Genomic DNA, 27,514 nt, shown 5'->3' with positions numbered 1-27,514 from the left:
CCTGACTGTCTATAGTGGCAATGAAGACAACTCAATGGAATAAAAGGCTGGGGGATAGTTTAGCTGGTAAACCACTTGCCTTAAAAGAATGAGGACTTCAGTTCAATCATCAGAAATCACATGAAAAAGCCAGGCATGGTGACTCAGATTCCTAACACTAGGGAGGCATCCCTGGGGCTCACTGGCCAGCCAACATACCTCACAGAGGAGTCCTGCTGAGAGACCCTATCTCAAAAAACAGATGGAAATCTCCTAAGGCAACCTATGACTATTATATGGCCTCCACATGCATGCAAACACACACAATGGAATAGAATTTGTCTTTCCTATTCCGTTGCCCATTAGAGTCAGTGATTTCTTCATTTTCTCTGGTTTACTCACAGTACCTGAGCATGGCAAGTTCAAGCTATACATAGAAATTGTGCAGGAAACCTGAGGTAACTTTAGTCTATATTTTAAATATTTACTTTAGCAGAGAAATGTACACACTTTGGTACAATACTTTCCTCAAGGGAAACCAGAAAAATGACTCAGGCCCATTCGAAGCAACCTTCTTCTGCAATAGCAATTTCAAAACACAGGATTCTGATATACGAGGTTCATTTACCATAAACACTTAGCTAATTTTCATTTAGAGTTGCCAAAAATAGCTCTTTAACTGATTCAGCATGCAAGATTCCCTTTCATCATCATGAATACCAACATTTTACAGACAGTTGTAACCAAATACATCTGCAACTATGTGTCATTACACCCAGGACTTTTTGAAGTGGTAACAGGACAAATTTCAAATTTCCAAAGAAGTAAGTAAGATTGAGATGAACTGTATACATGTATGAACTTGTCAAAGAATAAAGCAAGAGTATTTTTTTAAATGAAATATCCACTTATTTTTAATATTTTAGGAAATCATTAAAACACAAAAAAGTCCTAGAAGCAGTCAACTTTTGAAGACATTTATGATAATATTTAAAATAAGAGTTGACACTCCTTTAATACCTAGAGTTTCCAAGTCTGAACTACAGGACCAGTTTGTTAATAATCAATATGAAATATCAGAGGATTTTAGTGCCGGGCCTGGTGGCACATCCCTTTAATCCCAGCACTCAGGAGGCAGAGGCAGGCGAATCTCTGTGAGTTCAGGGCCAGCCTAATCTACACAGCAAATTCTAGGACAACTAGGACTGTTACAAAGAGAAATCCTGTCTCAAGAAACCAAACGAAGGGAGAGGGTAATTATTAATGAACATATGTTGTGGGATACTACTTTAACTATATAAATAAGTATTGCATTTGTTTATGCTGTATTTGTTTAACTAGGCAAAAATGGTTACATTTGTTTACGCTGCATTTATTTAACTATGTAAAGCTGTGTTGCTGTTTTACCTTACCTGCCTAAGCCTAAGGCACCTGATTGGTCTAATAAAAAACTGGAATAGCAAATAGCTAGGCAGTAGATGGATAGATGGGATTGGTGGGCAGAGAGAACTAGGAGGAGGAGGAATGTAGGTTTGAGAAGAGAACAAAAACAGAGAAGGGAGAGGAGAGGGAGATGCCTGGAGCCAGCCAGCCAAACACAGAGTAGGACATACAGAATGAAAACAAAGGTAAATGCCCCAAGGAAAAATGTAGATGAAGATAAATAGGGTGAATTAAGCTATAAAAACTCCTGGGAGAAACATAAGATAAGGCTGAGTATTCATAACTTATAATAAGTCTCCATGTCTTGTTTAGGAGCTGATTGGTAGTCCAGAGAGAAAGCCTACTTACTATAATATATAGTATATTATATATATATATATATATGATATTTTAATCATAATTAGAAAAGTTATTCCCAAGATACTTGAGAAGAATTAAAATGTATGAGCTATTAATATTCTATGGTAACAGGTTAGTTACATGGGGTCGCTCAACTTATTATGTTTTAAGTGTATGGTCATTTTTCCTTCTGTATGTTTGTGTACCATGTGTGTGCAGTACCCTCCAAAACCGTAAGATGGCATTGGATCTCCTGGGAATGGAGTGATAGATGGGTATGAGCCATTCTGTAGGTGCTGAGAATCAAACCCATGACCTCTGGAAGAGCAGCCAGTGCTCTGAACCACCTAGCCATCTCTCCAGACCCTGAGCTCATTTAATGTGTACTTGAGCATGTGTCCCAGGGGAAAACCTGTGCCCCACTGTCCTTCCTTATCTGACTAAGGACAGCAATCATTACATCTTTTTACTCCAGTAGCCCTTCCTCTTTTTCCCTGGTCGTGTAATCAAGATGAAGTCAAACTACTGGGTGAGACAGATGGGAAAAAAATCTATATTCCCTTGGCCAGATATTAATGAGCTTTGTACTTCCATATTTGCTGAGCCTTCTCTCTCTCTCTCTCTCTCTCTCTCTCTCTCTCTCTCTCTCTCTCTCTCTCAGTCTCTCTCTCTCTCTCTCTCTCTCTCTCTCTCTCTCTCTCTCTCTCTCTTTCTCTTTCTCTCTCTTCCTCTTTTCCCCCCTCTCTGGTTATAGATATGGAAGACAAATGCCATTACCTTTTGTTCTTCATAGGCATCCTTCAGGCAAACATAATTTGTCACCGCCCTCATTGCAATCGGCAACTTTCCAATCGCCTTCAGATCAATAGGCTTCCTGTGAGCAGATATGATTAGCGTGTTCATCCACCAGTATGTTGCTTTGGAGAGTAAATTCACAAATGGCTGGAGGAACCTCACACCCAGGTCCTGGAGGTCTTCGGGAGGCTTCACTTTCTGAGGATTCATGAAGAAAACATATCTCTGCAGGAGGAAGAATTCCACAGTGTGACCACTAGCTTACTTCTCTCTCCACAGACTAAAAGTAAAACCACAACCTTTCCCACATTTTTGTTTAAGGCAGCCAAAACTCATGTTTTAATTTATGGTTCTTTCCATTGCATTCTAAAATATCCTTTGCAATGTTTCTCCTACTTTCCTTAGACTAACCAGCTAGTTGTCAGAATTCCATATTGAAACCATTTGGAGACAATCCTGAAATATTAATTAGTCCCTTAAAAGAACCTTATTTTTATCCTATGATAGGGGTAATATAATGAAGATCGCTCTATCAAATCATTGAGATTTTAGCACCATTGTTGAGTTACATGGTTTGGCTAATTTTTACTGTTTGTTATGCACATTCATTGCAGTGTGCATCTCTCTACTCATAAAGTTATTTGATAGAAAATGAATATTTAAAATTGTGTTAGTGCTAGTAGTGTCTCACACAATGTAGCATTAAGAACAGAAAGTACAGAAGCATTGAAAGCACAGGCTCTGTGTGCCTTAACTATGGTTTTAACTACTGCATTTTGGACATGTACCTAGTTACCACTATAGACCGCTTCTCATCAAGGAAATGAGAAGAATAGAGAAAACTATCTTCTCTATAATTATCAAATTCAAGATTCATATTTTGATAAACCCAGACATGTCTTTGACCAGTCATGGATGAATAATTCAATTACTACCTGTGAGAGCATAAATAGAGTCTGGTTCACACAGATTCTGAGACATTAACATTAACATTAACACACACACACACACACAGAGGCTCATAGAGGTAAATACTTGATCCTCAGGTGGTGAAATTGTTTGGGAAGCATTAAGAGATGTGGCCTTGTTGAAGATGGTGTGTCACTGAGGGTGGGTTTTGTAATTTCAAAAGACTGGTGCTATTCCCAGTCTCTTTCTATCTATCTTTCTATCTATCTTTCTATCTATCTATCTATCTATCTATCTATCTATCTATCTATCAACTATCTATATATCTATCATCTATCTATCTACGTATCTATCTATTTACCTATCTATCTATATCTCTGTCTATAAGCTCTCACCTACTGTTCCAGTACCATGCCTGCCTGCCTGCTTGTCCTCCTACTTGTTTGCCACCATGCTGGCCATGATGAACATGAACTCTAATCCTCTGAAACTGTTATTACCCCTAGTAAACCCTTTCTTCTTTAAGTGTAACACACATAGATCACATATCCTTTCTTTCACATATCCCCCTCTTCAGAAACACTACCTATTCCTGTTTGGCTGTAGTCTGTAAGTCTTGAGTGGCAGTCATCACACAAATGCCATTGGTACTCACTCTGACCCGGATGACGTTGATCTCCACAGCCATCAGCAGCCCATTCAAGATTACCATCACGCCTGTGATGCAGAAGCGCAGATCTGACACTCCCCACCCCAACTGCCAGTATTTGACCAACTTTATTGTCTTTGTAATAAAGGCCATCACCCAATATAGGAATAAAGCTGCAGAAAGAGAAAGGGGAAATGTAAAACTTCACTAACATTTCAACAGAAACATACAGGATTCTGTCAGTCTCTGAAGTGGCTTGTCTGTGTGTACTCCTTAAGACCTTCAGTTACATAAAGAATTAACGACTTGGTATCTGTGTAATTTATTAGGCAGGTACATTGTAGTTCCCAGTGTGTGTGGATCATTGTTGGCATGGAATCGCCATGGGATTTATATAGCTGTGGAGCAGAGCTTCTGCTGTACTGTTAACCTTCAAGGACGAAGAGATGCTTCTCAAACAAGTAAATTTAAACAGCACAGTTATCTACAGGACACAGAAATAAGCAAGGACCCTGAAGAGCAGCCTAGTCCTTGACTAGCTGAATGAGAAGGGCAGACACCTAGCTCGTCAACACCACAGCCAGCATCATACCGTGAATGTGAGTGAGAAGCGAAGAGATATCTATAGCTCTGCGGACACGAAAGTAGTCCGCTCTGTACTGGGGAACTTACAAGTGAATATGGGATAAAGATGAATCTAGAACACCCCAGACAATCCAGTCTGGGCAACATTTAGCAGAGTCAGAACACTTCAGAGTACTCCGCTTTCCTCCCTGAAACAGGGTGCACATTGGCTTCAGCACTAAATATATATCAGGGATTTTAAGCTGAAGATGTAGAAATGGGGATAAATTTAAGGGATATTACCAGGCCAAATAATCCACTGTCTAAAGAGATCCACCTTAAATACCAGAAACAGGTTGAGAATCAGTGATGGAAAAAGATATAACCTGAAACTAGGAAGTATAGGATCCTGGAGAAACCATGTTAATTGTAAGACAAGTAAACTTCAAGATGAATATTAGCTGGAAGAAAAATGTCACTAGTAATCTAATAACAATAAAAGGGTTTTTTGGTTTTGGTTTTTGTATTTTTGAGACAAGGTATCTCTATGTAACAGCCTTGGCTGTCTTGGAACTTGCTTCATAGACCAGACTGACCTTGAACTCACAGAGATCTGCCTGCCTCTGCCTCCCAAGTGTTAGGATTATTAAAAATGTGCTCCATAATACCCAGCTTTAAAGGGGTCTATTTTTCAACAATCAAATTATGAGTGGCCCAATGAAAACCTGAATATCTAGACACTCTCAAGCATCTCATATTATTTGATGTCAGTGAAACTATCCAGTCTTTGGCATTATAAGATCTACTCACCACCTTCAGACTATACCTTCATAGTAACTGACCATGGAGCTGGTAATTAGGAAGAAAGGCATAATAAAATCAAAACAGGAATGAGATATAACTCAGCAGTCAAAGCAATTATTGCATAAGCAGCCAGTGTGAGGACTGGGGTTCAGATCTCTAGACCCACATGAGTAGTCTCAGTGACCTGCCTGTATTTCCAGCACCCAGGGGGCAGAGACAAGGGACCCATGGAGCAGGCTGACTAGTCAGAGCAGCTGTATTGGTGAACTCTTGGGTCATAGGAAAGACTGTACCTCAGTGAATAAGGGAGAAGAGCAATGAGGATGATTCCTAACATCACCTGAGGCAGCCACACACATGTGCACATTTGTGTGAGTGCACCTATGCATTCATGTGTCCACACATATATGAACATGCATAGGCATCTGGACACAATACAAAAATGCAGGAAACAAAACAACAGGAACCATTCACAGTATGGTTGTATTCATTTCACAATGTAATTAAATTTTAAAATAAAACTGGGAATGGTGATTCATGCCTGTAACCCCAGAACTTGGAACACTTGTCTGATGCAAGAGAATCAGAAGTTTGAGGTCAACCTGAAATATATATTGAGACCCTTTCTCACACACACGGGGAAAATGTCAAGAACAAAGTTGGAGAGATGACTCAGCAGTTAAGAGCACTGGCTGGCCTTGCAGAGGACCCAAGTTCAATTCCTAGAACCCACATGGTAGCTCACAACCATCTGTAATTCCAATTCCAGGAAATCCAGTATCTTCTCGGGTATATACATGGTCCACATATACAAGTGTCAGCAAAATACCCGTACACATAAAATGAAAACAATAAAATAAACAAAAGTGTTACATTTTTTTAAAGTCAAGAGCAATGCCTGTCACTTCTGCTTGCTGCTTAATGGGTGACAGACACTTAACAACTTAAAACAGCCCACACTTGTCTGGCATTGTTCACGTGCTGTGAGTCGAAGCACATGTCATCTGATTCTCTCAACAAATGCAAGCCAAGTGATGACAGCTGGTCAGCAGTGGACCAACGGACTTTGAATTTTTGTCCTTGCCACACGTTGTTGGAGCCTCCTTGACCTCGGGAGAATATGTGACAGATTAGGAGCGCCACGCACAGAAACAGAGCAGTCACCTCCGAGTCTTTCTGTTCGGGAAGCTAGCTAGATGTCTCCAAATGCTTAGAAATTTAACCAAGTATATCTAATAATCCATGTGAAAGGATAGTTCCTGTACACACTAGAAAACATTCTACGTATATTCTACTTTATGTAAAAAATTAAGAAAAACTAAACTTAGAGTAAGATTATTGTTTTAGACATTCATTTTGCAGAGGTAGAGACCAAATCAGTTTTCTACCTTAAAAGTTATGGAAAGGAGAAAATCTAGAGAAAGAATTGCAAGTAGAAAAGGACAGAACACTGAGACAGTGTGTCTGATCTAATGGGAGCTCACCAAACAGAGCTGGACTGGGACTGAATGTGCATGGGATCAAACTGGAACCTCTGAATGTGGAACCAATGATAATGGCACTGCGATTTGTCTCTACTGCATGTACTGGCTTTTTGGGATCCTATTCTATTTAGATGCACACCTTCCTAATCCTGGATGGGGGGGGGTGGGCTTGGACTTCCCACAGGGCAGGGTACCTTGCCCTCTCTTAGAACTGGAGAGGGAGGAGGAGAGGGTGAATGGGGGAGCAGGAGGGAAGTGGGAGGAGGAAGTGGAAATTTTTATTGGTATTATTTATAAAGTAATAAAAATTTATCAGGAAAAAAGAATTCAGATGAACAATAAAAAAAAGAAAAAAGGAAAAAGAAAAGAAAAGGACAGAACAGAAAATGAACAACTGATGAAAGGCTGCCCTGAGGAACATCAGCAAGACCCATCAGAAAGGACCATAGCAGACTGGTAATGCTTTAGCCAGGTTAGACAAGATGGGAGACGAAAAAGGCCAGCATTGGGAATGGAGGTAGCTATACCTCTAGCTCCATCTGTGAGGATGATAACCAGGGACAACTTTATAATATCCTATCTGAGAGCTTATACCAAAGGGAATTGCTTAGAACCAATGACCGTGTGTGTGAAATAAAGAGTCTTGCCTCCTAATAGCATCTTATAGCACTTGGATTTTAAGTGCATTGTGGTTCTCAAAACAAAAGTTAAAACTACAAACTTACCAGATAAAGCACAAGATAGTAAAGATTTAAACATAGGAAGAAATAACAACAGAAAACCATTGGATAAACTACACCACATCAAAATTAGAGTTTTCTATTTAGCAGGAGACCCAGTTAAAGATATGAGTTTGAATGTTCCACACCTGGAGGAAAATATTATGATGATGTCATGGTATTTAATACACGAAGAGTACTTCCACAACTCAAAGATAAAACACAACTTACTGAAAATAGGACAAAACATAACAACAACCACTTTAAAAAGATAGCAAGGACACCAACTCGACACCTCCCAAAGACAGCCAAGAAATCTACCAAATGACACTCTGTACTAGAAGCCAAGGAAGATGCTTATTAAAGCCACAGTAAGCTACTGCTATACACCCACCAGTCCAGATGGGGTGCACCAATTTCGCTGAGTCTGTGTCCACAAGGAACTGAAGATGCAGCAGACTGTTAATGAAAATATAAAATGATTCAACAACTTTGGGGAAACATCTGTTGGCTTCTTACTGATATAGACATATGCCTCTTCCTGCCCTATGGCCCAGAAGTTCTCTTGGAGGTTTTTACCCTAAAGAAACAAGCTCCTATTTCCACAAAATTTCATAATAACCCTTTACTGTCATAACAGCCCGACTCAAGACAGAGTCTGGGTATGCGTCAACATCACAGGGAAAAGCCCACATTGAAAGAGTTGAGAGTATTTGATTCAATCTGTGTGAAACTGGAGAACAAGCCAACCTCCCCATGGTGGAGGAAATCAGGATGGATGTTGTCTCTGTGCAGATGGAAGGGAAGTGAGGGTAGTCTAAGACAGACAAAGGCTCCATGCTCAGCTGAGGGCGATGCTGTGCTGGGCTGATGGGGTACACATAGCTAACAGTTCAAGGCCTTTTAGCTTCAGAAATGCAAACTTTAGTTCACAGGAAGAACTATAGACAAAGGTTAACTCCAGTTAGGGAAAAAGCGCGCGCGCGTGTGTGTGTGTGTCTTTATGTGTGTAAAAAGTAGAAAAACAAAGATTTGTGCTGAAACAAACAGAATGAAACCTAAACTGAAGAAATTTGAGCAGTATTTGTATAATTCTTTCAATTTTCTGCAGGATTGGAAGTTTTCATCATGAATTTGTAATTGGACCAAATTGCAAGTTCATGATTTTAAAGTGAGCATTTTTTTTCTGGGATCAAATCTTTTTCTTAAAATGATGGGAAAGTAGCCCTGTCTTTTCATTGTGTCAGTCCCTCATTTTAGACATAAACCAAAGCCTTGTGTCCCACCTACATAACAATTGTGCACTGATTTTGACTTTAAGTCCTTAAATACATTGTTAAATTATACATGTTCTTTTCATTTGTATCCTGTAACCTGTAACTTAATTATATGCTTTCAAATTTTTCTTTTTCTTTTCTTTCTTTCTTTTTCTTTTCTTTTCTTTTTTTTTCCCATTAGAAATTTCCTGTGGTTACTAGAAGACTTTGTCAGAGTTCAGGCTTTGGCAAACCTTTTGTGCTAATTAGATTCCCTTCCCCCAGCCATGTGTCAGGCAACCCAGTAATAAGTCATGAGTATTTTTTATGCAGCCATATTGACTGTCAACACCCTCTTGACAATAAAGCACTACTATATCTTTGATTTCTTCTTATAACCTCCTGGTCAGTAGTCAGTGGCATTTTCCCACCGCAACCACATAAAATCTAAGGTCCTTGGGTAGTTCTAAGCTTGTGCTCATACTAACACGTGATTGTAGCTCTAACTTTGACAGTTTCACAGGACCCTCAAGTTTACCAGGGGCCCAGGATCTCTGCTTTCATCTCATGACAATGCATGCAAGAAATAGAAACATGAGTCAAAATTCTGAACCCAACCTACTGGAAAGAGTTCCATCATGCCAACATAAGGCAAAAGTGAAGTAAAGAGTGTTCAACTCCCTATTACTAGAGGTCAAAGGAGCCAGAGAGGCTAACTGGACAACCATAACCCCAGTGCAGGAGAGAGTGGCTGAGCTTCAAGGAGCTATTCCCCTTGACTGCAATCTTTTCAGCATGCTACAATACTCACTCTGATGCAAGGAGACTTCTGAGAACTCCCCAAGAGGCCTACATCAGAATGGAACCTACTGGCATCACTAGAAGGTGGGAAAGCCCTTGGAAGTTGTCTCAAGATTCCAAGGCAAAGGGATACATGGAGCTATATGAGATAACATGTTCACAGGGCCACTATGTACTAAGCTGTGATGGTTAGAAAATGATTCTTTAGTAGAGTTTGAAGTCCAGGATAGTGATGCCTCCAGAAGTTCCTTTATTGTAGAGGATTGTTCTGGATATCCTGAGTGTTTTTGCTTTTCCATATGAAGTTGAGTATTGTTCTATCGAGGTCCATGAAGAATTTTGCTGGGATTTTAATGGGCATTGCATTGATGCCGTTGATTGCTTTCAATAAGATTGCCATTTTTACTAAGTTAGTCCTGTCTACTCAAGAGCATGAGAGATCTTTCCATTTTCTGGTATCTTTGTCAATTTCTTTCTTCAAAGATTTAAAGTTCAAACTCTACTACAGAGCTACAATGCTGAAAACAGCCTGGTATTGTTTAAAAAAAAACAAAACAAAACCAGACAGGAGGAATCGAATCAAAAACAGAACATCAACCCACATACCTACAAACACCTGATTTTTGAGAAGGAAGCAAAAGATATAAAATGAAAAAAGACAGCATGGTCAACAAATGGCGATGGCGTAACTGGATATCAACATGTACAAGAATGAAAATAGACACATATCTATCACCATGCACAAAACTCAAATTCAAATGGATCAAAGACCTCAACATAAAACCAACCACACTGAACCTCATAGAGAAGAAAATGGGAAGTACACATGAACACATTGGCACAGGAGACCACGTCCTAAATATAACCCCAGTAGCACAGACACTGAGAGAAATAATAAATGGGATCTCCAGAAACTGAGAAGCTTCTGCAAAGCAAAGAACATGGTCAATAAGACAAAATGGCAGCCTACAGAATAGGAAAAGATCTTCACCAACCCCATATCAGACATATGGCTTATCTCTAAAATATACAAAGAACTCAAGAAATTGCTCATCAAAAGAACAAATAATTCAATAAAAAAAATGGAGTACAGACCTAAACATAGAACTCTCAACAGAGGAATCTAAAATGGCTCAAAGACACTTAAGGAAATGCTCAACATCCTTAGCCATCAAGAAAATGCAAATCAAAACAACTCTGAGATTCCATCTTACACCTGTAAGAATGGTCAAGACCAAAAACACTGATGACAACTTATGCTGGAGAGGTTGTGGGGAAGGGGAACACTTCTGCATTACTGGTGGGAGTGCAAACTGGTATAGCCCATTTGGATATCAGTATGGTAGTTTTTCAGAAAAATGGGAGACAACCTACCTCAAGATTCATCAATACCACTTTGGGGTATATACCCAAAGGATGCTTAACCGTGCCACAAGGACATGTGCTCAACTATGTTCATAACAGCATTATTTGTAATAGCCAGAACCTGGAAACAACCTAAATGTCCCTTGACCCAAGAATGGATTTTAAAAAATGTGGTACATTTACACAATGAAGTAGTACAGAGCAGAAAAAAATAATGACATCTTGAAATTTGCAGGTAAATGGATCTATAAAGGATCATTGAGTAAGGTAGCCCAGATCCAGAAAGACAAATATCATATATGTACTCACTCATAAGTGGCTTTTAGATATAAAGAAAAGAAAAACCAGCCTACAGTTCACAACCCTGGGGAACCTAGAATCCAAAGAGGACCCAAAGAGAGACATACATGGATCCAATCTACATGGAAAGCAGAAAAAGTCAAGATCTCCTGAGTAAATTGAGAGTGTGGGGATCATGGAGAGGGTAGAAAGGGAGAAGGGAGGAAGGCAAGGGAGAGGAGAAAATATATTTCTCAATAAAAACAATAATTAAAAAAGAAGGAATTGTCAAATGTTAGAACTCTCCCTTAAAGTCTTGAATATTGTAAATTAGGACATGGAAAGGAGTGCTTTTTAAATTTATATGTTATTCTCTAATATGCTGCAATGTTGCCGCATAAGGTAAATTTTCATCAAATTAAAAAAAAACACACGATGGGTGTGACAAAGCACAATAAGTAGTCAAGCAGAGGCCATGGCCACTGTTGGGATGTCCCCATTTCACAGACCTTACCAGTAAGGAGAGCACGAGTCCTGTGGAGTCAGAGGCTGTGACACCACAACAGAGTGTGTAAGGTCTGTGTGGCATTGAATCCTCTTGTCCTCCAAGGCCCCCAGTGGAGAAGAGGAAAGAGAGCGTGGATGTAACACCTCTGAGGACCACTCAACTTCAGTAACCCTATGTTCCACTAGGAACTTGCCATTCTCCCTCTAAACTACTGTCATCATCACTCTGAAATATACTGAAGTCTTCCTAAGCAGTGGGAAATCTGTCCTTTCCATGTCCTGCCTGTCCTAACTCTTGGACTGTAAATGGATCTAAGTAAACTTGCCATCCAGGCCCATATGGGAATAAAAACTAGAGACATAGATGCTGTCATCCAGTCCCAAACTACAATGAGATGGTAATACACCAGTTTTGCTTTCTCTGCCTTCATTAACATATATCTCCTCCAAAAAAAATGATTTTTAATGTCCCCAAGGCCAGCACATCGCTCTCCTTCCCCCCACTAGCACATCGCAGAGGGTATTTATTGGAGGGAAAATGGAGTTGTCACAGCTTAGGATGCCTTAATGCATCCCCAACCTCACATTCACTGGGAGACTCCAAAAGAATAAAATGTTTTCCATACTTCCCATTCCCAACCCCCTTTGCTCTTTATTTATTTGTCATTTGGAGAAGAAACCAGATGGTTCTTTTGTGGAGGATGACCAGAAAATCTGTGAGAATATTTACCTAAAAGCAATTTCGGGAAATTGGATGTTTCGATGTTATGATAATACACGATGGACGTTGTGGTGGCAATAAATCCCATCACGGCCGGCATGAAAAGATGGAGGTGCCTGGATGCCCGCCTCCTAGAGAGAGCAAAACAGTGTCGGTGTCTAAGCAAAGGGTTCTAGAGAGTTCTTCATTGTGTTTGCAACCTTCGAATGAGAACTCACTCAGCTATGTTTCAAAGTCAGACTGCAATAGTAGTTTCTTAGAAAGCATGTGAGCAAATACAACATAGTTGTGCTGAAAACATTCATCCTAACACAAAGCATTAATTAAATACAACAAAATAACAGAATCCTTACAACAAAACATATATACCCACCATTGTGTATGTGTATATGCATTGTGTGTGTATATGCATGGATTTATACATTGATCTATAAATTACATGTCAATGCAGGCCTGCTGAAGTAATAATGATCAGAGCAATAAAAACAATGAGCCAAAAGAGTGAAAGACGTATTTGAGGAAGTATGAGTGACATTGGAGACTGGAATACAGAAAGATAATGCAACTGAACGTAATATCAAGCAAAATGAGAGGCATGAAGACAACATTTTCTCCCATTTGTGGGTCCTACTTTTCTTTATAAATATATAGCACCATTTATCTATATGTATTCAAATGTCATGGAAACAGAGTGAGGTTATGGGAAAGGAGGAGATGAGCAGAAGGAGAAAGGAGAAGGGAGACCACAGGGAGGTCACGCACCATGGATGGGGTGCTTAAGTCAGAGTACATAATGCATTCGGAGCAATTGTCTATATAAAACCCAGCACTGGGGTCAAGGAATATATGCTAATAAAAATAAAATAAATAAAATAAAACCAATTCCCCAGTCAGAATTGTGGTAGACAGGGCAGAGAATATGGAAATATAATGACGATTTAAACCACATAATATGTTTAAAATTCTTAATAGTTTAACATTGAACCAGAGAACTTAGGATTTTGTATACCATGTAACAGGCAATAATCTCTAAAGAAAACTGGAAGAGCTTAATAGTTAGTGCTTAGTCACACTTGGATTTTAGACCGATTTATTCTGCACTATAGGGACGATGGATTTGGTAAGTAGTTGTGAAGGAGGGAAGAAACAGAGGGAGAGGCCACCAGGAAATGATCCACAAGAGCCCAGTGATACAGTGAAGGTCATCAGTGACGTGAGGAAACAGGACATATGGGAAAGGTCAGCTGCAGGACCAGTGTTGATCAATGTGGGTCTAAAGGCAAAGGCCATAGAGTTAGATGACCAATGACCGGTGTGAATGGATGAAGGTGATGATGGCAGACTCAGATGAAGTCCTCTTCCTGGGCAGACAGCTATGTGACTGGGGTGCTATACGTGCAGAAGAGAAAGGAAGCGAGCTCGATGAGGATATGCAGATCATGAGGGTGCCTAATGATGACAACTGACTTGTTGAACATTAGCAAGCCTCAGTACTGCTTCACTGCACTGAGCAAAGAATATTTGACAAGGATTTCTGTTATAAGAGATCAGAAAGTTAGTCTGGGGAGATGGATAAGTGTTTCTATGCAAGTATGAGGACTGGAGTTGAGATCCCCAGAAGCCAGGTGGACGTGGTACGGTGGCCTGCCTGTCATCCCAGAACTAGCTGGCTGACTAGTCATTCCAACAAGCTCAGAATTCAGGAAGAGGACCTGCCTTAATACAAATGATGGCAAGGGATGGAGGAGGAATCCTGGTGTCAGCTTCAGGCCCATACACACATGCATTGGCACACACACATGCTTCCACAAACATGCTAAAACAAATTCACACACAAAGAACAGGAAGAAAGACTATCAGCAATGAAAACGTGATAATATGGCCATGAATGTGTAGTGCATGCTCACTGGGTCTTGTAGAGCAGTTTTCAGGGTAGGTTAGAGAGAAGAAGGAGGCCAACTTAGTGTTGAAGAAGTCATAGCAAGACGGCATTTTAAGAAGCCTGGATAAGAAGTAGAGAGAAGTCTACAGCTCAAAAGTGGGAGAGTTATATTGGTTCACAATACACAAAAACAGGGTTCTATTGGTTCTATTTGCCTGTTTGGTTTTAAGACCAACTTCCAACCATCACCACTGCAAACAACTTCCACTATTACCACGGAATGCTCATTATTCATTCGGCCTGTTTTCTGTTGCTCATGCCGCACATCAACCGTGAAGCCGGAAGAGAAGAGTCCTCCTTGATAACATACCAAGGTTATAAGAAATATTGGACTGGTCTCTTTTCATATACACACATAGAAACATACAATGTCAAACTACATGGTTCAAATGCAGAAGAAATCATTAAAGCCAGCATTGGCTGTGTTTATATAAACATACCAAGGAGTTCTAAACAGGTATCAATAAATCAATGGCAAAACAAACCTCCAATTGCTTTAAATAAGGACACACATTAGAATCTCTGATTTTCCTCTCTTATAAGAAATTCAGATGAGCACACAATCTGCAAAGAGCTACCACGAAGCATTATGGGAAAGGCAGCTTCCTGATGGAAGTTTCAGTCCTTGCTAACTGCTACGGGAAAACTTGGAAGTTGCAAAGGAGGTCCTATGAAATGAGAAGAAAATAGTTTTCGAACTTGCTTTTTTTTTAAACTTGAAAAGTTTCTATTTTTCTATTTTTTAGACAGAGTCTCTCTATATAGCCCCAGCTATCCTGGAATTCACTATGTAGATCAAGTTGGCCTCAGACAGAGATCTGCCTGCCTCTGCTTCCCCAGTGTGCTGGGATTAAAGGTGTGTGCCACCACACATGGCTCCAAATCAATATTTGAATGAAAGGCATTCTGTGATTTAAGTATTTCCTATTGCTTGGGTGTATTCTGTTAATATGTGAGGGAAATATTTTTCACAGGCTATATTTACATTTATAAGTGAAATCCATTGTTTTTAATTTCCTAAATTAAACTTCTTTTATAAGAAGGACATTGTTTTTAATTTCCTAAATTAAACTTCTTTTATAAGAAGGACAAAATTCTATTTCCATCCATTTGCATGCAAAATTCGAGAAGTCATTGTTTTTTACCGCAGCGTAGTACTCTAGTGTGTATATATTCCATACTTTCTTCATCCATTCTTCCATTGAAGGGCATCTAGGTTGTTTCCAGGTTCTGGCTATTACAAACAATGCTGCTATGAACATAGTTGAACAAATGCTTTTGACATGTGATAGAGCATCTCTTGGGTAAATTCCCAAGAGTGGTATTGCTGGGTCCAGGGGTAGGTTGATCCCGAATTTCCTGAGAAACCGAAACACTGACTTCCACAGTGGTTGCACAAGATTGCATTCCCACCAGCAATGGATGAGGGTACCCCTTCCTCCACAGCCTCTCCAGCAAAGGCTATCCTTGTTGTTGTTGACTTTAGCCATTCTGACAGGTGTAAGATGGTATCTCAAAGTTGTTTTGATTTGCATTTCCCTGATTGCTAAGGAAATTGAGCACGACCTTAAGTATCTTTTGGCCATTTGAAGTTCTTCTGTTGAGAATTCTCTGTTCAGTTCAGTGCCCCATTTTTTAATTGGGTTAATTAGCATTTTAAAGTCTAGTTTCTTGAGTTCTCTATATATTTTGGAGATCAGACCTTTGTCTGTTGCGGGGTTGGTGAAGATCTTCTCTCAGTCAGTAGGTTCCCTTTGTGTCTTAGTGACAGTGTCCTTTGCTTTACAGAAGCTTCTCAGTTTTAGTAGGTCCCATTTATTCAATGTTGCCCTTAATGCCTGTGCTTCTGGGGTTATACCTAAGAAGCGATCACCTGTGCCCATCTGTTGTAGGGTATTTCCCACTTTCTCTTCTATCAGGTTCAGTGTTTTCTGGCTGATAATGAGGTCTTTAATCCATTTGGACTTGAGTTTTGTGCACGGTGATAGATATGGGTCTATTTTCATTCTTCTACAGGTTGACATCCAGTTGTGCCAGCACCATTTGTTGAAGATGCTTTCTTTCTTCCATTGTATACTTTTAGCTCCTTTATCGAAAATGAGGTGTTCATAGGTTTGTGGGGTAAAAGTGAGGTATCCCAGACCCAAAAAGAAGAACACGGGATGTACTCACTCATAATTGGTTTCTAGCCATAAATAGGGGTCACAGAATCTACAATTGGCGAACCTAAAGAAGCTAAGTAAGAAGGTGAACACAAGGAAAAACATATCGTTATCCTCTTGGATAAGGGAAGTAGACAAAATTGCCGGGGAGAAAAGTGGGATCTTGGGGGTGGGGTGGGAAGGGGGTAAGGGGAGATGGGGAGAGAAAAGGTAGAAGGGAAGGAGGGGGGACTTGGGGAAATAGGAGGATCGGGATAAAGGAAGGTTGGATAGGGGAGCACGGAACCACAATCCTTAGTTAAGGGACCCACTTTAGGGTGGGCAGGAGAATTGACCCTAGAGGGGCTCCCAGGTGCCCAAGCTGAGGTCCCCAGTTAGTTCCTTGGGCAGCTGAGGATAGGGAACCTGAAATGACCCCATCCTAGCGCAATGCTGACGAATATCTTGCATATCATCCTAGAACTTTCATCTGGCGAGGGATGGAGATAGAGACAGAGACCCACACTGGAGCACTGGACTGAGCTCCCAAGGTCCCAATGAGGAGCAGAAGGAGGGAGAACATGAGCAAAGAAGTCGGGACCACGAGGGGTGCACCCACCCACTGAGACAGTGGAGCTGATCTACTGGGAGCTCACCAAGGCCAGCTGGCCTATTACCAAAAAAAAGCATGGGATAAAACTGAACTCTCTGATCATGACGAACAATGAGGGCTGATGAGACGCCAAGGACAATGGCACGCAGTTTTGATCCTACGCAATCTGCTGGCTTGGTGGGAGCCTAGCCAGTTTGGATGTTCACCTTCCTAGATATGGACGGAGGGGGGAGGACCTAGGACTTACCACAGGGCAGGGAACCCTGACTGCTCTTTGGACTGGAGAGAGGGGGGGAGAGGAGTGGGGGGAAGAGGAGAGGGGTGGGAGGAGGGGGAGAAGAGTGGGAGGAGAGGGAGAAGAGTGGGAGGAGGGGGAGGGAAAGGGGAGGCTGGGAGGAGGTGGAAATTTGTTTTTTTTTTCTTTCTTTATTCTTCTTTTATCAATAAAAAAAAAAAAGAAGGACAAAATTCCACTAGAAATAAGACTTCATGCAAATTCTGATATTAAATTTCTCTCATCCTTTACTTCAATCTCTTTGTCTCTATGGCTCTGTTAATGCCTGCCTCATCTCTGTTTCTTTACAAAAAATAATGAGAACATCTGAGAATTGATGGCTATATTAAAACATAAATTCATAGCTATTAGAGTTATATATTCAATTAATATCAAGACATATAGAAAGATACTTAATAGTGGTATAGATGGTATGTATAAAGCTGTTTTTAAAGATAAAGTACACATCAAAATGCTTCAAAGAACAGAACTTTCTGAATAAGAGAACAAAGAAGTATAAAAACACATTTTAGGGAAAGTCACAAAGATCTGGAATTATCCATCAGAAAAATTATGCAGCCAGACAACAATGAAGGTAAAACACAGAGGGACTAGGGAGAAAGTTCAGCAGGCAAAGTGTGTACAGTGTGGAGCTGAGTGCAGAACCCATGTAGAAAGGCAGGCAGGATGTATGTACCCGCAAGCTCAGTGCTCCTAGGAGCCATGTGAATCCGAGACACCTTGGGCGCCAGCTAGCCTGGTGTATGCAATGGCAATGGAATCACATGTCAAACAGACAGACAATGAGGACGGACAACCGAAATTGTACCACCGCATTCACACACATGAACAAACATGCATCACACACACACACACACACACACACACACACACACACCCTAGAAGCAAACCAACGTGGTTTTCCTGTATGGTGGGTGGCAGTTATCACAGTTAATAAGTCATGATCTGATCCCCTGCCCCGGCTTAGCCTGACTGTGTCCTCTGAGCGACAGCTCTGTGCCTGCTCGCGCCCAGTAAGATACTGAACAAGCTGGGTCACTTACGAGTCTGAAACAATGCCTTCTGCTATTTCACAGACGTGGACAAACAGGAGTGCGAACGTCAGGATCCATCTCAGGTTGTGTCCGGGAAAATGAAGCCATGTGTTGTGATGAATTTGCACCTTTGAGCTTTGGCTCCCCCATCCTGAGAGAAAAGGGGAAAATATGATTAATAAAAAGGTCATTATAACCAGGAGTGCAATTTACGTTACTGAATGCCGCATGCTTTGAGGAAATTCCTGAAACACTAGAGCCTCACAGCAATGGAAACTTTGGTCTATTTTCTTTGTGTTAAAAATAACTATTTAAGTTAGATTTACAATACCATGGAGGCTCACACATTAACACATGGTACATTGTTCAGGCATGACTCTCCACCTCTGAGAACAGCGTGTTCATAACTGATGCACCCTCAACTTCTGATTTGTCCAACGAGACAAATGAATAATTACAATATCTAAAGAACATCAGCATCTGTAGTCTTTTAAAACCTGAGCCCTCCAGGGGCCTAACAAAAAATCCCACATATTTGGTGGTACGATAGGGGACCCATTTGTAGAGTCAACTCTGAATCACATGAATGTATTTGTGTGTGTGTGTGTGTGTGTGTGTGTGTGTGTGTGTGTGTGTGTGTTCACATGTGTGGGAAGATGAGCACATGTATCTCATGATGTACATATGGAAGTTCTCACCTTCCACTTTGTTTGACACAAAGGTCTATTATTGGTCACGGTTGACCTGTGAGCTTCTGGGGCTTTTCCTGTCTCCCCCTCCCCCCTGTCTTGCAACGGAAGTGCCTAGATTATAGATATGCAATAGAGCATCTTTTTTATATGGGTTCTAGGGATTCAAACTCGGGTCCTCATGCTTGCACAGCAATGCGATGAGCACTGTTCAACAAGCATACTGTGTTTCTTAAGAAAACTGGGGCTTGTAAAGATGGTTCAACAGTTGCATACTGATACTACAGAGGACCAGAATTCAGTTCCCAGCTCACAGATGCTTATAACACTAGCTCCAGCCATGGTATCCGCATGCTCGTAAGTATACATGCATACGTACACAGTTTAAAATAAAATAATAAGGTAAAATAAAAATATTCAGTCATTCACATAAGCCTTGGGAATAACTGAGAATACTACTGGTTCCCACTATGATCACAACAGAATTAAAATCAGTATTATTTCTTGCTCAGATTTTAAGTTTTTCCTCCCCAAACTGTAGGTAGAGAAAATATCATCACTTATGGTACACTAGACCAGAATCCCACCTCCATTTGTTGCCCTCCACTTTCTTTCTAGATTTTGACTAAAGAAATAGACAGTTCTCTTCAAAAATAAATGAGAGGTTCTGCTGGAAATATTGCAAGAAATTCTTCGTAGACCAAGGGAGACAGCAGCATCTGTGAGAAAACCCGATTCACATCTTAGAACTTCCAAATGTAACTCACAACTGGGAAGTAAGCTTTCTTAACATATTCTCCTGTGCTTTATACTTTTACCTCTAGCAGACGAGTTCTGTCTCTCTCCTGTGATGTTATCATTCCCCTAGGATGTGGTACTTCTTTCATACTAAGTGGCCAATGTCATAAATGAACATTCCATCAGTCCTTCTATTTAAATATCCTAGAGGTCAGCCTCTGTGATGACATTGAAGTGGGGGATATCACTGGCTAACTGTGTGTAGGGGTGTGAATTATTAACTATAGACCTGCATTAAAATAGCAACGCTTAAGATACAGCTGCGGAAAAATTGAGCAGGGTGTCTACCCTCTGTTCCTAGCACATTCGGTGTCTATACATCTATTTAGCATAGTTAGCAATGTACCAAGGGTCACACTGGTCTCTCTGTACTCCAGATGACAGATCATCTCTCTTGGAATGTTATTCCATGATACCTATGGATGTTTCTTTTCTGCTGCTGTGATAAGTGCTCGGACCAAAAGCAAACCTGGGGCAGAAAGCATTTACTTCCTCTTGCAATTTCCAGTCCTTCAGCAAGAGACGCCAGGACAGGAACTCAAGCTGGAATCTTGAAGCAGAAGTCTAGGAGGACTGCCACTCACTGGCTTGTTGAGCTACCTTTCATAGACAGCCCAGGTCCACCCATCTAGGGATGGTTCTGACTGCCTCAACTTCCCTACAAGAATTCTAACGTAGAATTGCTAACCAGATAAGCGTCTCCCCTTGCATTAGTCGAGATATTTAGTTTTACATTAATCTTAATCATTTTATATATAAAATGGTTTAATGTTTTACAAGTTAAGGGGTCTAATTTTTGCAGTTGTGGTTGGCTGCAATGCCTGGAACCCCCACATCACTCAGGAGATTAAAGCAAGAGGATTTCAAGATCAAGGGCAAACTGGGATGCATATCAAACTTCAGATGTCTGAGCTATGTAACAGAAACTTTTCTCTAGGAAAATAGAGAAGAAAAAAATGAAATGGAAATTATCTATTTTGATTGTTTGCAGGAAGCTCCTAAAATTATATATAACTGCCCTAAAGAACTGATTGTGTGCATGTATAAATGGTTAAATAAAGCATAGTTACAAGATTGTTTGTTCGTTACCCGAGTCAGTATCACTGTATAGCCCATCCTGGACTACAACTCAGGCCAGCCTCCTGTCTTAGCCTCCCAGATGCTAGAACTGCAGGGCTTAGCCACCACACCCAGCCGACTTTGCAAATGGTTTCCAAGAATCTTTCTCCTTAAGACACAACCTACCAGCCTCCTCCTTTTAAGACCCAGATGTGTCACCCTGCAATTGTTTCCTCCTGCTCCCCAGGAGTCAGCTGCTCCAGCAGATGAGTTCTCAGGGCTCTTTTGCAAAGGGGCTGACAAGATGGAGTTACGATGGTTCATCTGCTCCTGTGGTCTGCACTGGAGGTGGGAGCTCTGTCTTGCCCAGTTTCAATCCTGTCTCTGTGCATGAGGCAAACAGTCCACAAATGCTTTGGTTCTGTCTCACAGAATTATCCTTGCTCCCTTTGAAAGAGTTGCTGCCACACAGCTGGCATTTTACATGTGGACTATTCTACAGCAAGCGCGTACAATTGAAACACACAGAAACAGCATCACACTGTCTTCACAAACTTACAAATCAACTTTCAAGGTAGAAAACTTAACACGGAATCAGACAGAACCTCCACCATCAGGGAGGCAGAAATGTGAGGTGCTACAGCAAAGGACATTTGAGGACTCACCAGTGAACAGTATTGGGGAGGACGTTTGAGGACTCACCAGTGAACAGTATTGGGGAGGTCGTTTGAGGACTCACCAGTGAACAGTATTGGGGAGGACTTTTGAGGACTCACCAATGAACAGTATCGGGAAGGTGATAAACAAAAGGAAGACATGAGGGACCAGGTTGAGCGCATCCACAAAGCAGGGGTTTTGGAGAACACCATAATAGATGTTATATGAGGAGATGTTGTTCCCACAGAACGAAAGGCTCATTTCTTCTTATTTGATTAGCCTAAAATGGAGAGAAGACCATGACAGCATTAAACTTTCTTTCCTAAAATGATGGCTTTAATTGAGGGGACTATAGAGTAAATTAATGATGTGGGAGTGATTTCTTTCTAATCTGTTGCTTTCATTGGTTAATTAATAAAGAAACTGCCTAGGCCCATTTGATAGTCCAACCCTTAGGTGGGTGGAGTAAACAGAACAGACTGCTGGGAGAAAGAAGCTGAGTCAGGGAGTTGCCATGATTCTCCTGCTGGACACAGACACAGGTTAAGATCCTCCCTGGTAAGCCACATCATGGGCTACACAGATTATTAGAAATGGATTAGATCAATATGTAAGAGCTAGCCAATAAGAGGTAGAACTAATGGGCCAGGCAGTGCTTAAAAGAATACAGTTTCCGTGTAATTATTTCGGGTAAAGCTAGCCGTGCAGGCGGCCAGGTGGCAGAAAGCGAACCACCGCCCCTATTATTTCAACAAATTTATACCCTTGCTTTTGTGCCTGGGGAAGCAGCAAGGCATATCAAGGTAACTTCGGGTCTTCCATAACATTCTACTAGGCCTCTTCCCACACCTTTTAAAAAAGGAAAACACCTGTGCAAAGTGGTGCCTCAGAGAAGTACGTATCTGACTAAGAGAAAGTCAGAGGACAAAAACAGTGATATGGCAGGGGAAGGAGGAGAAAAGACACTGGTGAGTGCGAAGTCGGAACCTATGATATGAAATTGTTTCCCAGGCTCATTCACCAAGAATCAAAAAGAGGGGTTCCCTAATCATGTTGTCTGGATACAGATGACGGGAATGCCTCTCTCTTCTCCTATAGGAAATAGTAACAGAAGTAGACAGGGCTGCAGACAGAAGCTGCTTTTCTCTGAAGAAGAACAATGTCAAACAATTAAGACACATTTAACACAAGGCCTGACAAGTTAAGGAGATTCCTCAGGCCTCGGTGTCAGACATCTTTTTGGGCATTTGTGATCCAGTGGCTTTATTACAGTCACGGTGTGGAGCTGTCACCAAGCTAATTTTAGACACGTTCATCACCCCCAAAGAAACTTAATATTACCCTTTGATCTACCTGCTCCCATTTTCTCATCCTCCCTCCTTAAGGAAGAAGTAACATATTTTCTCTGCTTCAATTCTTTGTTTACAATGTGTGTGTGCGCGCGCACGCACTCGCGTGCGCAATACAGTAAGCATGTGGGGATCAGAGGACAACTTGCAGGAGTCAGTTCTCCCTTCCACCATCTGGGTTAGGTGCTCCAATGCAGGTCGTGCAGCTTAGCAGCCAGCGGCTTTATTACTGATCCATCTCACCATGTCTTATGTACTTTTTCAACAGTATTTTAACCACCAAGATGAGTAACTTTCTATGGCACAGGTTCTACCATATTTTAATCTTTTCACTGGTTGATAGACATTCGGTGCATTTAGACTTCTAGGTGTTATGAAAATACCACTGGAAATATTCCTAAATTCAAGGCACTCTGCCCAAGTTGAGACAAAGGCTAGCTGCTGAGTTGGAGATCAATGTCCCCATGCAGTATAAGAAGGTGTAGGTGGGAAGGAAACACAGGACTTCATGCCAGGCTTCGTGAGGACCTCAGCTTCCACCCTGTGTGGGTGTGAGCCCAGGATGTGCTCTGGCTATGATTTTAAGTAGAAGATCTTTCTCCTTGCTAGACTGGAAAGACAGTAGAGCTTGCTCATTCAGCATAAGACTTGAGGACCCCCAAATAATCCTCCAGCAAACTGAAACCCTTTGTGTGGTGCCTACTACTTAAATAGCATCAACTTCATTCTTGGTGCCGCCCAGGTGTTATCTGAAGTCCTCAAAACAGGCTTGTATTGTCAGTGATGTTGTGGGGGTTTACAGCAGACTATTCTGAGCTTTGGATAAGTCCAGCCGTTTGTCACCTGGTAGACAACTTGGGATCCGCACCCACTTGTCAGATTTATGACCTGTGCTTTTCCATTCTGTCACTTAGCCACCCACCCATTTTTCTACAGAACCAATCTTAACTGTTTGTATTAAAACAAATAGCAGTTTAAGAGTTTAACCTCCGAAGACTTTTCTCTATTCCTGTTGGATTCTGTTAGGGATATTAAAAGATAATATTTTATTAGCTAATAGCACTTGTCTTTTTTCTTTATTAATTTAATAATTAACATGATTTTTTCCTGAAAACAAGATGAATAATATGACAGGGAGAATGTTGACAGTATTAGATAAATCGCTGGGAAAATCAAATTTCCCTCAGAGGTCCTAAAAATCATTGCATGAACATAAGTAACTAGTTAGAAAGCTTGTATGGTTATATTCCAAATGTTTGTGTATAACACTTCACACATATTATTTTTGATAAATGCTTTTGTGTATAAGTTACTGATAGGCTCTAGTTGAGATCTTTTTTAAAAAATTGTATTTTTACAACAAATTCAAAATTCAGCTATATATTTGGTAAATCATTAGACACTAAAAAAAAAACCTCACACGGGAGAAAGAATTGAAAACTTCCAAATAGTGACAAAATGGAAGTTAAACATTCACATATGTGTATTAGTAAATGTGTTTTGATAAAAATAGAAAAGCAATCTAAAAACTCATAGCTAGCAATGAGATTTTTAAGACTATTTCCTTGTTTAGTGGTAATGATAAAATGGAACTCTAAGTCATTTTTGTTTGATTTTACAGTGCAGGAGCCCAAATGCAGAGCATTGAACACGCTAGGCAAATGGTTTACCACTGAACCACACACTCGATCCACTGCCCTCAAGTTCACATTTCACAGAAAAAAATCTAGACGATTTTATTCCCCCTGCTGTGGTCCCTGAGCCTTGCCCTGGTTCCCACTCTCTCCGCTTATATAGCTCTCCTTGTTTCCTTTTGACATCTCCTCGACTGACCCTTTGACCTTTAGATTTCTGTCTATAAACCCACTGTCCAGGAAGCAGGTTCTAGCAGCAAACCAGAAGGAGGGAACGAGAAAATTTATAGCAGCTATTTTAGTGTCTGTGTCCACCAAAGACATTGACTCAAGATGGTGTGTGCATGGTGTGTGTGTGTGTGTGTGTGTGTGTGTGTGTGTGTGAGAGAGAGAGAGAGAGAGAGAGAGAGAGAGAGAGAGAGAGAGAGAGAGAGAGAGAGAGATCAGACACCCGTGTGTGTTCTAGAATTCAAATCCAGACCCTCAAGGTTCTAGGCATTCAGTCTACAAACCAAACTACACCCCAACCTTCTAATAAATCCTTAAGTTTCCAAACAAACAGTGTCTGGGGTCCCAGAGCTCGGGCTGTTGTGAGCATTTGAGGAAGGCTTTCCACTAATGCTCTTGAGGGCGAAACTGTCATCCATGACTAGTGTCTTCCACCCTGGATCTGGTTAGGCTCAGTTCTGCACAGAAGTCCCAGCAACGAGGCAGAGGATCAAAAGGAGAAACAGAACATCTTTCTTCCCCCACACAAAATCCCTCTGAAAGACCGTCAAGTGTTTATAACAGTCATCAGGGTTGGGGAACTGGAAGGAGCAAACTTTAAAACAAAGATCAAAAGTGAAACTTTGATTATGGGATGGCTTGCAGAGCAGAAAACAGAGGGAAGAGGATTTCTTCATGGCCTAACTTCTTGTTTCCTAGAGAGAGTAGCAACTCAAAAGCTTACTTAGTCCACCGCACCTGGGACGTATAAAATGCGGTATTAGTTCATAAGTCTATTAGCTCATCTATCAACTCGATTGACTCTTCCAAAGGAGAAGAAAGGCTAACTGATGGAGTTCCTAAAACATGCCAAAACAGCACCATGATCAGGGACGCCAGCTACTTCTGCCAGCCTCCTCCTTCCAACGGCGGTGAGTGAGAAGCAGCCACCTACCTGCCCACCTAGTTGAAAATGTCAGTTGTGACCCATTGACAGTTCCAGCCAATCTCAGGCTCCGGGATCACCTAAAACAAACATGCACAGGCTGGCTTTCCTCCGAACACATGAAACAATTCACCTGATTACTCGGCACTTAGCACCGCCCTTTGAAGGCACCTAAGGCATCCCTGCTACCCATGACACTCAGGATGCCCGTCATTTACAAAGACAAACGCTGCAATCACTTCTTCGAAGTTTCTCGGTAGAGACCTCACAAAGTGAGTCTAGCTAGCTGTCTGGCTGATTCTCAACAGATCCAAGTAGGAAATTTCCTAACAAAAATAACCACTGGCTTGATGGAATTTTTGATCTTAGTCCATCCACAGTCCTTCAGAGACTGTGACGTTCTGTGACACAGGAAAGCCAGTGATGGACTCCTTCCACAGATAAGATTTCTTAGACACTGTAATCAACAAGGAGCAAACAAGCAGAAAATAAATAAATAAATAAATAATAAATACCTTGAGTTTGGCTCCTGTACTCAGTCCCCCTACCGGCCACTCGAGCTACCTTCCAAACGCCTGAAGAAGTATATTTCAAACCAGTGCACCGGACTCCTAAAGAGCGAAAAGGAACAAATTCAGTGGATCGAAAGCTGCTTCGGGAATAATAATGGGTATAGCTAAGAAGTCCATACATTAATCAGTGACACCTTTCCCTGTTTCCTGTAGGTTTGGGCTCCAGCCTGCAGGGTTGTGTAAATCAGACTTGAAACTTGATCCCCACCTTCTTCTCCTCTCCAGCCAGGGCCCTATCCCCTGAATTCTAGAAATAGCGAGCGCCTAAACTGAGGAAATAGTAGATCAAAATCAACAGCTTACAGCCGGTGACTCTTCAAAGCGGTCGGTGATCGCTCTGTAGCAAGCCGAGGAGCTCGCGCGCTCCATGGGACAGCAAGTTTTCCTCCCCGGTCGGTCGGACAGCCGGCGGGTGGATTATTTTTAGGGTGGGTGGGAGGCCAGCTGCTGCCTCCTATCGCCTTTCTCCTCCGCTGCGCTGCTGAGCTGCGCTGCGCTGCGGGCCTGGCGGACTCCGCCGCGCCCAGGCAGGAAACCGCAGAAGCACGGGGCACATCGCCTGAGGCCCAGGACCCTCCCGACCCGGGACCCTCTCCACCCGGACCCTCCCCAGTCGGAACCACGTCCACTTGGGATCCTCCACCACCCTTCCCCGGAGCCACTTTCTGCTGCTCAGCTGCTCTGCTAGGGGCGAGCTCAGGGGAGATGTGCCAAACCAATGCCATAAGCCGCCGCGGCCCCCAAACTCCACTAGATAGTGGAACTTGCAAAAACCGACGCTTGAACCATGAAAACTAGGGTTGTCAGATGTGAAAACACGGGAGGTACCAGCTCCGCAGTCAGCCTTTGCTTTGACCACCAAGAAACAGATTTGGAGTTGTCATCCCTTCCAGCGGAACTGGGAACTGAAGGGTTCATTCTAAACAGAAGAACCCGCCACCAGGCTAAGTAAGCGCGCATGTCT

The 27,514-nt window shown here is 41.5% G+C and overlaps 2 protein-coding genes across 8 annotated transcripts in view; one reads left to right on the top strand and one right to left on the bottom strand.

Annotated features, from left to right (window-relative positions):
• The window catches only part of Slco1b3 (solute carrier organic anion transporter family member 1B3), a 1,042,880-nt gene extending 1,025,547 nt beyond the window's left edge, over positions 1-17,333 (top strand). Inside the window, exon 15 of the mRNA XM_075982391.1 lies at positions 17,249-17,333. Within this exon, the coding sequence (XP_075838506.1) occupies positions 17,249-17,258 (10 nt within the window). The 3' untranslated portion in view covers positions 17,259-17,333. The remainder of the gene's footprint in view (positions 1-17,248) is intronic.
• The window catches only part of Abcc9 (ATP binding cassette subfamily C member 9), a 122,974-nt gene extending 96,003 nt beyond the window's left edge, over positions 1-26,971 (bottom strand). For 4 of the 7 annotated variants that reach the window (XM_075982385.1, XM_075982388.1, XM_075982382.1 and 1 more), the window contains exons 1-7: positions 26,854-26,971; positions 26,494-26,589; positions 21,962-22,122; positions 18,649-18,790; positions 12,624-12,745; positions 4,121-4,287; positions 2,539-2,781 (exon numbers count right to left, since the gene is read on the bottom strand). In XM_075982385.1, the coding sequence (XP_075838500.1) occupies positions 2,539-2,781; positions 4,121-4,287; positions 12,624-12,745; positions 18,649-18,790; positions 21,962-22,103 (816 nt within the window). In that variant the 5' untranslated portion in view covers positions 22,104-22,122; positions 26,494-26,589; positions 26,854-26,971. Of the gene's footprint in view, positions 1-2,538; positions 2,782-4,120; positions 4,288-12,623; positions 12,746-18,648; positions 18,791-21,961; positions 22,123-25,987; positions 26,059-26,493; positions 26,590-26,669; positions 26,813-26,853 lie in introns of those variants that run through there. The other 3 variants (XM_075982386.1, XM_075982383.1, XM_075982384.1) reach the window with 2 other exon arrangements.
• Positions 26,972-27,514: the final 543 nt, after the last annotated feature.

The sequence above is a fragment of the Microtus pennsylvanicus genome, chromosome 8, assembly GCF_037038515.1.
Source record: "Microtus pennsylvanicus isolate mMicPen1 chromosome 8, mMicPen1.hap1, whole genome shotgun sequence".
Lineage (NCBI taxonomy): Eukaryota > Metazoa > Chordata > Mammalia > Rodentia > Cricetidae > Microtus > Microtus pennsylvanicus.
Note: the sequence above shows the minus strand (reverse complement) of the source record. Positions and strands in the feature narration are given on the sequence as shown.